Here is a 15,501-nt window from a genome sequence, read left to right as displayed (position 1 = left end):
ACACCGGTACACCACCGGTACACGCGGTGGTACCCCCGATGCGTGTATCGATAATCGCGACATCCATCCTTTCATTCTCGAGCAGAAAATTCCTCCAGGCGTTGTAAGTAGTAGTATGCATCGAGAAACTAGTATTGTTACTCACCGCGTACGCGTGTGTGTATGTGTGTGTATATATAGAACACACACGTTCTTTATTATTATATAACGGTGCCGTTCATATTTCCCATTTGTTGCTAGTAAATCATTATATCTGATTGTTATCGGTTTAAAGTTAAGAGGAAAGATAATGGGAACACGAGTTGCAATAATAATATTCTTATTTCCGGTGTAATAGTTGTGTTAATCGGTTATATCGCGGGTTTAGATTTTTCATTTGAATAAATGTGTAGTGGTAGAGACACATTTGACACGTAATAATCCGTTTTGTTCTGTTGTCAATGTTGTTTTTTCTTGTTCTTTTTTTTTTTTTAAGGTATCAATTATGTTACGAGTAATTACAACGATTAGATCGAATGAACAAATTCCGATTAATTCATCTTACGATATATATATTCCATAATATAATGTTAAATAAATTGTTGGATTTAATTTATCGTTGTATAATTGGATATCGTGTATGCGTGCAGTATATTACACTTACGCGAATTAAATATTTATATATATATATATCTGTTGAAATTATATAGGATGATGAAACAAAAGTTGTGTGAGTTTGTTGTATTGTTTTCGGATAGTGCAATTTTTTTTCGCTATCCGATAAAATTACTTTATTATGTAAGTGAAATATTAATAAAAAAAAAGATAATTACACTCTGTTTAGGATTTTAATTGTAATGAGAGAAAAATTAAATAATTACGAAAGATACGTATAAAAAATGTAACATATATTGCAATTGAGAGAACATACGTTATTAAACATATATATTAAATTGAAACAATTTAAGTTGTTGGAGAAACGAAGTATTCGAAGTATACAGGAATATGTTGATAAAAAAAAGAACAAAAAAAAAAAAATGTTAAAACTTGGGAGCAAAATGTCTTCTGGTATAACACGACTCCATCTTCTTCGAAAGGAAGAAGAATCCACTCAGCTGTTAAGCACTTTCTGCGAGAGAAAGAAATAAAGAAGAGAAAAAGGAAAAGAGAAGGGAAGGGAAGAAAGAAGGGTGTGATAGGGTGACGGGGATGGAAGGGGGGGAGGATACGGGGAAAAAGAGATAGATAAAAAGAATAAAATATATATAGAAAGGAAGTAGTGGTGGTGGTGGTGGTGGTGGGTCATGTGAAGGCATCGTATAGGGTGGAGTCGAAAACCCAGGACGACGCACTGGTTAGGCGTGCGCTCTGAGCATATCGGCTTTTTGGGAGAACCTTGGTCGATGTTCCTAGTTCCTGGTGTAACCTACGGGATCGGTTACAGCCGAGGAAGCCACACGATTGGTCCATTTTGTCAGCGATACCCGCCCACGCAACGTTATCGCGCAACTTTACTCGTTCAATCTTTTTTTTTTCTTTTCTATCTTTCCCTTTCTTTTCTTACTTATTTTCTTTCTCTATCTTTTCTATTTCTTGTTCCAGTTAATATAATAGTTTATCGTTGCATCGATAATCTTCATCTTTAATCTTCTATCATTCTTTCTTTTGGTAGATGAATTTTTTCTTTTTTAATATTATACAGTTAATTTGAAACAACGTGACAAATTTTTTGTCTATATGTTTTAATTACACCTTGTAATACGACGTTTAATTTCATGCCATTTCGTAGCTGCAAATTTGAATAATTATATTTTTGTTAATGTCTATTGGTTGAAGGAATCGAATGAGGGGAAGGGGGATTAGAGAATAGTTTAGAATTAGATAAGTTATAGAGATAGGTATAGAAATGACTCGTTATTTAATGTCATAATAATCTGTTGATATATTTTCGCGTGAATTGTATTTACAGGCGTAACTAATAATATAATAATAATAGTTTTCATAATAATAATAATAATAATAATAATAATAATAATAACAAGAATAATAATCAAGAATATAATAATCAATAATATAATAATAATAATAATAATAATAATAATAATATATCATGATGATATTAATAATAATAATAATAATATTATTTCATGACAATGCTGCACTGTTTTTTTTTATTTTTCATCGATATATTTTAAATATCCGTTTAATTTCGCGTTAATAATCTTAACGTAACATACTCCATCATACGTCTCTTATGTCGTATGCAATGTTCGTATTATGTTCATATTTATAGGGTCCGATTATACAAGGAATTTTTCTCACTAGTTTATTTTATCTACAAAGAGAAATTGTAATTGGGCCATTTCAAGATATCTAGCGGAACTTTTTATCTCGTCGCGAGTATTTTTCTTTTTTTTCTTTTTTTTTTTTTCTTTTTCTATAGTCATTGTTATTATCAATATCATTCATCATCATCATCATCATCATCGTAATCATCGTCGTCATCATCATCGTCATCATCATCATCATTATCATCGTTTTATTATCGTCTTAGAAATATAAGATCGATCGAATTTATTATTTATTATCATTGGACGAAATTCGCGAATAAGTTTGAAAAAGTTATACTTTGAAAGTTAGCGTGTTCCTTGAAAGACCCCGGTCAATTAATGAATTTACAAGTCGCTAGTTTCTACTTAGAGTTAACAAGGTATGCCGTTGAAAATGGTAGGACTTGGCAGGTAGGGAAAGGGCCAACGAAAGTGGAAAACAGGGAACACGCGGGGGGGGGGGATGAACTGGTTAATCGCGAGATGGAAACGTAAATTAGTTTTGTCCGACGTCTCAATTTTCTTTAGAACATTTTTCTTTTCTACCATTCGAAGAATTTCAGCTAACGTTAGTTATGGAACGAATAATATACACCACCATGAAAAATGTTTATTTCTTTTTTTTTTGTTTATCGCATTAACCCTTTTCCCTTATCATACGGTTACTTACATCCAATAATTTTTTTCTAATTTCAATAATTAATTATGTTTTTCTTTTTCTTTTTTGTGTTGTTATTATTATTATTATTATTGTTATTATTATTGTTATTAATTTTGGAATATTATCAAAATGTATTTTATATTAACGTTAGGTTTGTTAATTCGAGTGAAATTTGATGATTTTATCGATTGATTTTTTAGTATACCAATCAGCGTTCAGTGATTATAATTATTTTTTATGGAAAGGGAAAATGGTCAGCGTCGAATTTCAGATAGACGATCGGAACAAACTACCACCTAATCGTAAAATATACGATTTCGAAAGTTTAATTGCTTTAATTTTATAAATAAATTTGGAAAGTTTTAAATTCCATCCAATCGTGACGTCGATTTTTATGGGGCGGGGGGGTGGAAGAGAGGTGTTGTTTCATCGAGAGGAGGAGGAGGAGGAGGAGGAAAAGGATACACGACACCGTGCAAAAAGGAAGAAATTTCTAATATTTCAAATATATGTATATATATTATAGTACATATACATATATTTATAATATACATAGTATATATATATATATTTATATATACTATATACAGTGAACTACGATAGTATTCGTATATTGCCTTTTCTTTGCTGTAAATTTGAAATAATTCATATCTCTTTGCAATGCAAATGTTTTTTCTTTTTTATACACAAAAATCTATATTTTTCTCAAGGATCATTCGTAACTATCAAATTGATAATAATATGATTTTAAAAAATGACAACGCAAAAATAATATTTTGCATTTATTGGGGATATAATAAAAGTACAATTTATCATTATATTTTCTTTTCAATGAGAGATACTCGATAAAAATTTGTTACTTCCTTTATAATAAAATACTTTTTCTTTTTTTTTTTTCTTCTTCCTTCCCCCAATCAAATTTCATATTATATCAATTTAATCAAAAGTAGAATTATTATTGCGTATAAAAATTGTTCATTAAAAGGAAATATTATTATCCGAAAAACAACAAAAAATTGACGAATACGAATAATTAAGTTCACTCACTGTATATATACCATGTATATGATTATTATGTCATACACATGAGATCGATCGATCGATCGATCACGATCGATCGATCTTTCGGGACGCTATTTACAAGCCGCGTAAATTTATTTCATTAATCGGAGAGAAGGTATTAGCGACACAAAATATTTTGTGAAACGAAATGATTTTCTTCTCGTAAGGAATAATCTCTCGACTCTAATATAATTATATTCTCAATTTTTATATATATATACACACGCAAGAAAAGAAAAAGAAAAAAGAAATAAGAAATAAGAAAAAAGAAAAAAGAAAAAAAAAAGAAAGAAAAATGATATACAATCTAATAATATATCAACCATATTATATAATAATAACCCTCCCACCCCTTATTTTTTTTTTACTCCCTTCTCTATTTCTCTTACATCATAATACAGATCGAGATTATTGCACTCGTTCTCTTTTGTGCAATCGATTCGACACGATTCACTCTCATTCGTACTTTAACAACATATAATCACTCATCACACAGAACGTTATAATCGTTAAAATATCACGAACCAATCGAACCCGCACAAACGGCCTTGTTTTCTTTCTTTCATTCTTGCTTTCTTGCTTTCTTTGTTCGTTCGTTCTTCGTATCCATTCGATCCGACGATCCAAAAAATGCGGTAATAGTAGGTACCTATTCGCAAAATCACTAGAAGAAAATTTCGCGAAGTAATATTGCTTGTTCGCACGCACAACACACAAACGGGGTTTGGTTTTTTTCAAAACGTTTCCTGAACCCTGTCCCCCGTCCCGCGTGACAAATATATTCACCTTGATTCACAGATTCATTCGTCCCTCTTTCCCTCCCCCACTCCAGGTTCCCCAAAGTTGCACACCGATCATCATAGATAAGATTTTCTTTTCTTCTTCGTTTGAAGATCGTTCGTTCTCGATGAATTTTCACTCGTCAATGAATTTTCACAATACTTCGAAATGTCTTTGCTGTAAGTTACCGGTCGTCACTTCGTACCTGGAGATCAACGAACGATTATCTTCAACCGCGTTGTCGTCCGTAACAACAACGATTTCTTCGTTTTCGGTAGAAGACCTGTCGTATCACGCCGGCGAGAATGGCCTGTGAATTTGTGGTGGTTTTGGATTGACCGGTGGCGTAGCGACCCTTATTAAACCTTGACCTTGAGCCTGGCCCTGAGGAGTGGGCTGATTCGAGGATGGGCTGCCCCTGGAGGATGGGGTGTGTGGACTTGGAACAGCCACTCTCAACGGACCCGTTACCGACAGATTCGTTGCCATCAATGGCGGACTGTGAGGTTCCGAGAGTCCATCGGATAACCTGGAGCCCTCAGATATCCTGGATATTCCCTCGGGTAAAGGATGCTGCGGATGCGGATGATGTAGCAAACCTTCGTGAGGGTGCAACCTTGGCGGTGGTAGCCCAAGTGGATCTGGTAGTCTACGAATAGACGAACACATTTGTTTGATATTTTTGTTTAATTAATTGACATGGGGGGAGGGTCATTTAAGAATTGTTGAGTGATTTTTACCTTGATCCAAGATCACCCCTTGGTCCTACCGCTTGAAAGGGACTGGTTTCGGTAAGCCTGAACATTCCACCACCTACGATGTTCGGGTGATTGTGTTGGGGACTATGAGGACTATATCTAAAAGCACCTGGGAATTTGAAGCCTGTCGTTTGACCAAATCGGTACGGCTGATTTGGGTCGAAACGAAAGCTCAGTCCGGGTGGTGGAAGTGGCCCGAGCGGGCCCAATGGTACGGGAGAGGGTTGATGAGTCGGGGTTGGCGAGGAATTCGGCGATGCTTGGGATGTTCCACCGAGTGAAATGTCAGAATCCTCGGAATCGCTACCACCTGGTCCTGGACTCAAATTACGTCGATTGTTTCCATTTCCCGGGCTCGATTGTTGCTGCAATCTGAAGCAAATAATCGTACGTTTAAATGCTATTATTTGTTGTTGAAATACATGACTTATTTGATAATATTAGAGATAGGTGTGAAAATATATTCATAGTAAGTTAAATCCATAAAAGGTAAAGTATTATAAAAAGATACAACATTATATCTTTTGTTTAACCAAAAGAAAAAAAGAAAGAAACAGATTGCTATAAAACGAGTAGGTACAATAATAATACGACGGCCATTGTCTTGGTCCTTTATTTTCACGAACTTAATCGTGTATCTGTTACTCGATATGAACGGACAGTCTGACGAAAAGGTTAACGAAGTTCATCGCCAGTACAAAGTCTCAAAGCTGGTCAGCTTTAGATAGAAGAAGAAGAAGAAGAAGAAGAAGAAGAAGAGGTGTGCGTAGGTGTAAGATCATCGTTGGGGAATTTTAATCGTTCTCTTGGTTCATCATACATATACATATACACATATACATACATATACATATATATGAAACTTGGATGTGCACCTTAGTGAAAACGCTTTTGTTTCCAGTCATCACACCGGTGCGCACGCGTAATTAATGAGTGGGTTCATCCTTCCCAGGTGAGCAGCAAGGATTCACGGGAGAGTAACGATGATTCTTCTTTGCTCGTTTGTGTGTTAGTTTCTTTGGTAAGAGAACAAGAGAGAACAAGAGAGAGGGAAAGAGGAAAGAAGAAGGGATCCACCTCATTACTCAAGAGAGATTAGAAATAGATATAGAAACTCAACAAAAATCTTCCCACGCGACCTATCCTTCTTCCGGGCGACAAGAAATGACGAATAACTTTCTATCCATAAAGAGATTCTTCATTCTCGCACTTACTCGTCGACAGGGAAACGGTTAGTTTGTGTGTTTACGGTGAGGGTGAGGGGCTCGGAGGGAAAGAGAATTTTTTTTACCTCACACGAAGATTACGAGTTATGTTTTAAATAGATGATACTCGTTGATTCGATATAATTTTCGTGATATATCGTATTATTATATATATATAGGGTGTCACGATTTTTCAAGCACTTATGATAATCTGAGAAAAACATACTTTAGACAAAAGTTGATTGATCCGTTTCCGATTTACTCTCGTGAATATACTTTTAATATTTTTTTATACTTAGAACACAAACGGATTTTCACGAATTTTTATATTAAATTAAAGTACACTCTTTTTTTACTACGCGTAGAAATACTTCGTCGAGTTATATATAAATCCACGATAAAATATTTTTCTTTCATCGCGACGAAATAAAATGTACAAAATATCGTAACAATAGGAACATTTAGAAATTGAACCCCGTTTTTTTTTCTTCTTCTTCTTCTTCTTCTTATTTCTCGATTCTCGTAAAATAATACAATTCGATAGATTTATTTATTTATTTTTCTTCTACCTTTCCTCGTTTAACAAGCGTAGCGTCGTCGCGTGTTAGAAATCAAAAGGAAAAGGGGAAATAAATACTTTTAGTAGTAAAGAAGATTTTGACGTTTAGATGGTAAGAATCGATGATGGTCTTCTGAGCTATTGTCTACGATGAAGAATCCTTTGCTACTTGAAAAAGACAATGAGAAAGAGAGAGAGAGAGAAAGAAAGCTTGCGGTCCCCTTAAAAGCCCTTCGGAACTTCAGATCGATTGAAACCGACAGACCTCCCAAGATCCTCTCTCGTATTTTCGTTGCTAATCGAGTCCTGAAGGTTCGAACTGTTACCACGGTAACACCTCCACAACTGATCCTGGAGTAGATTTTTCTTCTTCTTCTTCTTCTTCTTCTTTTATCGAGACAAGAAGATTCTCTCTACTCTTCCTCTTCCTCTTCTTTCGTATTTCATTCGTTACTACGAATTCGATTTTATGGGAAAGTTTCTCTTTCTGTTTTTTTCCTCTTTTTTTATTCCTTTTTTGTTTCTTTGCATACGAATACGAGAAGAAGAATCTTACAAAATGTATCTCTTATTCTCGTCATTATTTTTTGAAAATGAATAAAATTCAAAATTAAACGAAGAAGAAAAAGATAATAATAATAAATGTATCCATTATTTTATTCGATTTACACGGAAAAATTGTTAAAATCTGTTTCGGTATACGTTCATCCTTCTTCAAGTTTTGCAAAGGGGATTTTTTTCTTTTGTAAACTAAATATTCCTTTAACATTTGAAATAGTTCAAACATTTTAAAGAATGATAAACTCTCTTTATTCCATTTAAATTAAACACCAACGTTATCAATCGAATAGAACAAAAATTTAATCATATAAAAATGTGTAGAAATAGTTCTAAAATATAAAAAAAGAAATGATCGATTTCCTTTTTTTCTTTTTAAATTAAACACCACCGTTATCGATAGAATAAAATACAAATTTAAATTTGTATACATACAATATATAAAATATAATACATACAATATATAAAAATAAAATACATACAAATTTAATTTTCTAAAATATAAAAAAAGAATTGATCGACTTCCCTTTTTTCTTTCTTTTTAAATTAAACACCACCGTTATCGATAGAATTAAATACAAATTCGATCATACAAAATTCTAATTATATAATATAACACTTTTCTATTACATATTAATAATCGGTGCAAATCGGTAAATAGGTATACATAAATCATAGTAAGATAGGTGCATAATAGGTTCCAATTTCGTTATAATAGAACAGGAGAAAGAATAAGGGGGTAAGAAAAAAAAGGGGTTAGAACGTAGTGAGATATAATTCGAGTTGAACAACTCTCACGTGGGCCTGTTTGGAACACGTTTGGTCATGGTAATCGAACCCCCACACGTATTTTCTTTCTCTCTCTCTCTTTCTACCTTCCTTCCTATCCCTTTCCAGGTTCTTTCTTTTAACTAAGAGACAGTCGACGACGCGTTTTAATTATGAACCCTAAGAACCGTTTCTTCTCTCTTTGTCTTTCACTCTTTCTCTCTCTCTCTCTCTCTCTCCTCTCTCTCTCTCTCTCTCTCTCTCTCTTTCTCTCTTTTTATTCTTTTTATAATATTATACTACTACACCCACCCGCAGCACGAGCGGCACGACTTATTATGCGAGCCGAAAGCTCACGTTTTCTTTCAACCAATCACCTTTTGCCAAAGATCCTTTCCCCCTCCCCTTCACCCATTGAAAAAGCAAAGTAAAGCACTTTGACGTGCGTGCGTGCGTGCGTGGCTGAAAACTCGGCGGATGTTTCACAGCCTTAACCCCGATGTCGATTTTTATTATTAAAAAAGAAAAGATGAAAGAAAAGAAAAAGAAAAAGAAAAAGAAAAAACAACGACACGTAAGAAATGGGGGTTATGGTTATGGGGGTAAGAAAGAGGAGGATGGTGGTGGTGTGCAGACTGGAAGAGGCCAGGTATTACGTTACTCTGATCTTTTAATACCGAATCACCGCGCTCATTATTCTCGTCTCTCGTTTATTCTATACCTGTCTCTTTTCTCAACTCTTTCTTTCTCCTATACGTATACACACACACACACACACATATATATGTGTGTGAGAAGAGATGGGCGGTAGGTAGGTCGACGTACGATTAATTACTCTCGAAACTCGCGTGAATCGTCGCGAATCGATCGTGAAACGTTTCGTTTCGAGGGTTTCGTCTTTCTTTCTTTTTTTTTTTTTTTTTTTTATTTTTTTTTATTTTTAAATAAAAAAGCGAGGCCCTTCCCCCCCTCCCTCCGGCCACTCTTTTCTTAACGATCCTCCGATACTCGCAGAATTATTTCCATGCGATTTTTTTCTCTACCACCTTTTCCATACTCACACACATACACGCATACACATACACACACTTTTACTACTACTAGTTTTTATTTCTTTCTTCTCTCTCTTTCTCGTAAGTCCTTGTAAAGCCAGTAGTTCGATTCAACTCTTTCGTTGATAATTCGAAAAGTGCATTTGGTTGCAAGTTGCCGTTGGGAAGCGCGCGTGTTACGAGTATTCGTCTTATGGTTTCTTTTTTTCTCCCCCCCCCCCTTCTTTTTCTTTGATGAGATTCGCGTTGCGAATCGCAAAACCGGATAAAAAGTTTATGAAAAAGGAAAAAGTATGAGGTAGAAAATGAGAAAAAAAAAAAAGGAAGAGTGTACAGGTGACGGTGAGATCCACATCCATCCATTCGTCCATCCATCCATCCATCCATCCATCCATCCATCCATCCTTTTGGGGTTTGCCGTCCACGCGGGGTTCGGCTGATTAAAAAAGAAATTCATCAAGCTGCGAAAAGAGAAGGGGAATGAAAGTATCAGGTGCAGCAGTCATGAAAGACTGAAAGAGAAAGAAAGAAAGAAAGAAAGGAAGAGAAAGAGAGAGAGAAAGAGAGAGAGAAAGAGAGAGAGAGAGAGACTGCAGAGACCGATGAGGATGCGCCCTGCCGTTAAGTATTTACGCCGCATGACGAGTCATTTTTGAAATCCCTCGTATATTATAAAGTATTATGCACGAAAGACGATGACGGTGAGAGAGAGAGAGAGAGAGAGAGAGAGAGAGAGAGAGAGAGATAGAAATAAAGAAATAAAGAATTAAATAAAGAAAGAAAGGGTCGGGAGCCGTGACCGAGGCTGCTGTAATTACGCGAATGATGCTCACTCGAATCGCGACGTGGATCTTTTTTCTTTTCTCTTTTTTTTTCTTTTTTCTTATTTTCTTCAAACTTATATCGCGAATCGAGAAATCATTTTGACTCTACGCAAATTATTTATCCATAAGAGAATTAATTTAATCGTCAAGTAAATAATATACTTGTTTATAATGTATTTCTTGACGATTATATTATATCGGATTGGGTTTGTACGTTTGTGTAACGATTTTCATTAGATATTTGGGATTTATATTTTTCATTGAAATACATTTTTCGTATGAGTATTGGATTGTTCTTAAAATTTGTGCTGATTTTTGTTCAACATTCTATTTATATTTTTAATTGAAATACATTTTTCGTATGAGTATTGGATTGTTCTTAAAGTTTGTGCTGATTTTTTTCAATATTCTATTTATATTTTTAATTGAAATACATTTTTCGTATGAGTATTGGATTGTTCTTAAAATTTGTGCTGATTTTTATCAACATTCTATTTATATTTTTAATTGAAATACATTTTTCGTAAGATAGTAGTATGAGTATTATTTGATTGTACTTAAAATTCGTGCCGATTTTTGATACATTTTCAAAAAGATCGGCACGTATATTCTTCGGACAACTTAACAGATACGTAAGTATCGAATTACCCCGATTTACAAAGATACACCAAACTATAAAAATGCGTGTATTGTCTCGAAATTCGTTATATTCAAAAATTTGGTATTAATTTTCCAAGCAACCCCGAATATAATATCTGTTACCGATTTTTATCTCCAATTTTTTGTTCTTATATCCCCTATCAAACATATTCCTTCCTAATCTATCATAGATCTGTGTAGAAAGAAGGTCGAGAAAAAAGAAGAGGGAGATGATATAGAGAGAAAAAAAAAAAAAAGAAAAAAAAAAGAAGAAGAAAAGTAAAATAAAAATAAAAATAAAAATAAAAATAAAAAGCTAGGTAGGAGAGAAAAGTAAAAAAGAAGAAGGGGGAAACGATCGATTTCATAGCGATATCTCGATCATCGGAGAATCCAGTCTGGAAGGGACCTCAGAAAAGAAGAGTGACGGTGAGGAGTGGAGGGGGGGGAAGGGGATATCATTTTAACAGAATCTACCCCGTGTCAGGGGATATCGTGGATTTTGTATGTGGTACGAGCCATTGGTCTACTCTCTCTCTCTCTCTCTCTCTCTCCTTTTATTTTCTTTTTTTCTCTTCATCTTCATCTCCCTCTCTCTCCGTCTCACTCACGTCAGTGAGTTTTTGGGACCAACCCCGTGCCATGCTAAATACCCGGCACACACAATGGGGTACATATCGTTCGAGAATCTGAGCCACGACGAAGGTTCTGACAAAAGGTAACTGGATACCTTGGTACGAAGTGGAGGAGAAGGGCATGTGAACAGAGAACCTCCGCGATTTTCAACCTAGCCATAGGACCCCCCCTCTTCCCCCCCTTGCCTCCTGTCCCCTGCCCCCTTCTCCCTCTTCATCATTCTGGACCCACACTACTACTACTACTACTACTATTACTACTCGTTTCACTGCTTTTATTTTTTTTTTCTTTGCTAGTTCATTTTTAATAGCCGCTAATAGAGACGTTAAAACGATACGGGCCTACTTGCTCGAGTCGAGCCGACCCCCCCGATGCTCAGTTCTTTATTCGCCCTCGCAAAACCCTCTTGGTTTCTCTTCCTTACTCTTTCTCTTATTATACTTAGCTTTTGTCTCATTTTCTCTCTCTCTCTCACTCTCTCTAAACGCAAAAGCCGCCAACCAACCCCCCTCTGAAATCCCCGTCCCTTTCCCGGGGATTGATTGTCCGAGGTCAAACCGGTTAAAATGAGCAAACGAGACTTCTCAATTGAACTGGAAAGCTTTTTTACTCTCTCTCTCTCTCTCTTTTTTTTTTTTTCTATCAATGATTCCTTTGTCTTTCGGAGGTTCGTCATTTTTTTTTCTTCGATCCTAGACGTTATTGTTATTATTATTATTATTATTATTTTCTCTTTGGGGGGTTGCTTTTTCGATGAAAGTTGATTGGAAAAGTTTTGAAAAAACAAAAAAAAAGAAAGAAAGAAAGATAAGGTTAAGATATCTTGGGATTATTTTTCTTGTTTCTTTTCCAGAAAAACCGAACCACACATACATACACATATACACAGAGACGGACACCCAACCGGGTGTTAAAGAAACGTTGCGAACGGAAGTACCGAGACGAATCGTGGCTCGCACGCGGTCTACTTTATCGCGATTGCATTTCGACGATGCATCGGCCGGATAATAAAGAGCGCGTAGGCACGTTACAAAGAAGGTTCGTTCGTTCGTGTAAGAAAAGAAGAGAGAGAGAAGAGAAAAAAGAATTAAAAAGAAGAAAAAGTAGAAGAAGAAGAAGAATAAGTAGTAGTAGTAGTAGTAGTAAAAGGAAAAGAAGTAAGTAAAGTAAAGTAAAGTAAAGTAAGGTAAAGTAAAGTAAAGTACTTTTAACACGTTGTAGTGAACACGGTAAACGACCAGTACGTGAATTCGCAAGATTTTGTATCCGGCTGGAAAGACGTACCCAAGATAAGAAGCTTGTTCGAGTTAACTGAACGATTCACCTCATCGTCAGGCCTTACCGAGGACGAGGACGAGGACGAGGATGACTACGACGACGACGACCGGCCATTTGCAACGACAACAACCCTGAGAACTCTGACAAATGTTTGCTAAAAGGGGGGAACAAAAGGATAGCCAGAGATAGGAGATAGAAAGTATTGTTCCGTTAAAGTTCAATACGTTTGTCAAGATTTTTCAACCGGTAATCGATACTCCTCCCCTCTCCTCCTCTCGTTCTACCCATGTTGTCTATTTTTTTCTAAAACAAATACTTTTTTTTTTGTCTCGCGTTATATATTTCCAACATTTAGGTAAATATTCGGTAAGTAAGTGAGTTTTTTGTTTTATTAATCAATCGTATAGACAGAATTAATTAATTCTCATTTGAAAATGTCGTTGTTTTCTATTAATGACTATTCCTCGATCGATGATAAAAAAGAAATTAATTAATTTGCTTTCAAACATCCGATAAAATATTTTCTGTCATAAAGTTTGATGATATTAAATCGAAATTCGTAGAAAAATTGTTGTCGCCTGTGTAAAACGATGAAATTATTTCCTAAGGTATTTACCATAAGAAAGGATAGACAAAAAGGAATATGGTCAAGAATAAATAGGGTTGGTGAAGAGAGGAAAGGAGGGGGAGGAGGAGAGGAACGAAAGAAAGGAAGGAAGGAAGAAAGAAAGAAAGAAAGAAAGAAACGAAGGACAACGCGTCATGCGACATTTTCTCTTTCTTGTCCGAAAAGGAAGGCAATGGTGGTAGTGTGGTCATTGACTATGGGGATGACAAACATTTTTCTACAAGAAGATGAACATAGACGGTTTCAAGTATGTTTGCCAAGATCCTCGAAAAAAGGGTCTATGTACCTACCTATGTATATGTGTACCGGCCAGTTCGTGGGAAAAATCTTTGAAAATTAAATCCTTCTTGGTTACGACCTTCGAGAGTAGGTTGGAGAGAGTAGGTTGAGAGAGAGAGAAAGGAAAAAAAAAGGGAAAGAGGGAGGAGAAAAAAAGTAAAATGGGCAGAAGATCCTAATCCCTGTTGTTTCAAATTTTCAAAGTAGACGATATTATTTCGTTTGGAAAAAAAAAACAATGGCAAAAGATAAACAACGACAACGATAACATAAAAAATATATGTAACAATTATCCATGGTTGATCGATCATCTGGGCTGCATTTTTCCAAATTGGAAAACATACGTACGCGCGTAGGATCAATGGGGGAAAGAAAATAATCGTTTGGGCTAAACGAAAATGTTGTAAACTTCATCGAACCATGAGAGAACGAAACAAGAGAGATAGAAAAGAAAAGAAAAGAAAAGGATAATTGTTTTTCGGTATTTGTTCGAACACAGTTAGTTCATCCAGCCTCCAACCACTGCATAGTCCACTGAAATAGGGCCAGACATCCTAAATTTGGGGTAGGGAGGAGGAAAATTGATCTAAGGGTAAGTCGACGACGCTGAATCGAATGGTGCTAATATTTTTGCAATAGCATCCTTCGTTTTTGAGAACAAGAAGAACTCTCTTTGTAACATTTATTTCTTCTCGTTTGCTAATCTTTCTATATTTTTTTCTCTTAGGTAAAAAGCTAATAAAACTGACAAAGATTATTCCTGGCATAAGAAGCAAGAAGAAAACTGAAAATAAGAAGATAAGGAAACACAGAGAAATTTATATTCGTAATATGGGACCCATTTCTATCTTCTTTCTACGGTTTCCTGATAACAGGAGGATAATCATAAGACATTCAATGGATCAACACACACAATGGATCAACGACATCAGTTTAAGAACACCGTACAACGTTTTATTAATTAATTATTATAAATTATATGATATTTATCTTAAAAATCAGATCTACATTAAAGAAATGTAAAAAAAACTTTCTGTACAAGATTGAAATTTATAAAATATACTTAAATTAAATCAAATAATTTGTTGAATTATTTATATTACGAAAAAACCATTCCTAAACAAAAAATCCAAACAGGTGAACAGAAAAAAAAGATATAGAATAATGCAACGTTAAGGTAAGTTATTTTTTAGTTACCAAACTTTAAACATAAATACGAGTTCCAAAACTAAAAAATTAAGAATCGGTATCTCATTTCTACGAATTTCGGACTTTTCCAAGAAATGACGTCATCAGAAATTCTTGGAAATGACGTCATCTGAAATTCTTGGAAATGACGTCAGTTCTTGGAAAAGTCTGAAATTCTTGGAAATGACGTCATTTCTTGGAAATGGCCGAAATCGAGATACCTCCTCGCTCATCATGTGATCCTGTTACAAAATTAAATTTTCGACAAAATTTTAAAGTTTTCTCGACAAAATTTAAAAGTTTTCTCGAAAATTGAG

The 15,501-nt window shown here is 35.0% G+C and overlaps 1 protein-coding gene and 2 long non-coding RNA genes across 3 annotated transcripts in view; 2 read left to right on the top strand and 1 right to left on the bottom strand.

Annotated features, from left to right (window-relative positions):
• Positions 1 to 4,600: 4,600 nt before the first annotated feature.
• Positions 4,601 to 15,501, bottom strand: part of LOC122518289 (homeobox protein SIX3) — a 59,127-nt gene continuing 48,226 nt past the window's right edge. The window contains exons 2-3 of the mRNA XM_043637155.1: positions 5,553 to 5,942; positions 4,601 to 5,461 (exon numbers count right to left, since the gene is read on the bottom strand). Of these exons, the coding sequence (XP_043493090.1) occupies positions 5,104 to 5,461; positions 5,553 to 5,942 (748 nt within the window). The 3' untranslated portion in view covers positions 4,601 to 5,103. The remainder of the gene's footprint in view (positions 5,462 to 5,552; positions 5,943 to 15,501) is intronic.
• LOC122518323 lies at positions 13,247 to 13,727 on the top strand. Its single transcript, XR_006304053.1, has 2 exons — positions 13,247 to 13,335; positions 13,698 to 13,727. It is a non-coding gene; the product is annotated as an uncharacterized LOC122518323 (long non-coding RNA).
• Positions 14,524 to 14,780, top strand: LOC122518320. Its single transcript, XR_006304050.1, has 2 exons — positions 14,524 to 14,588; positions 14,724 to 14,780. It is a non-coding gene; the product is annotated as an uncharacterized LOC122518320 (long non-coding RNA).

The sequence above is a fragment of the Polistes fuscatus genome, unplaced genomic scaffold (genome assembly GCF_010416935.1).
Source record: "Polistes fuscatus isolate 324 unplaced genomic scaffold, CU_Pfus_HIC Scaffold24, whole genome shotgun sequence".
Classification (NCBI taxonomy): domain Eukaryota; kingdom Metazoa; phylum Arthropoda; class Insecta; order Hymenoptera; family Vespidae; genus Polistes; species Polistes fuscatus.
Note: the sequence above shows the minus strand (reverse complement) of the source record. Positions and strands in the feature narration are given on the sequence as shown.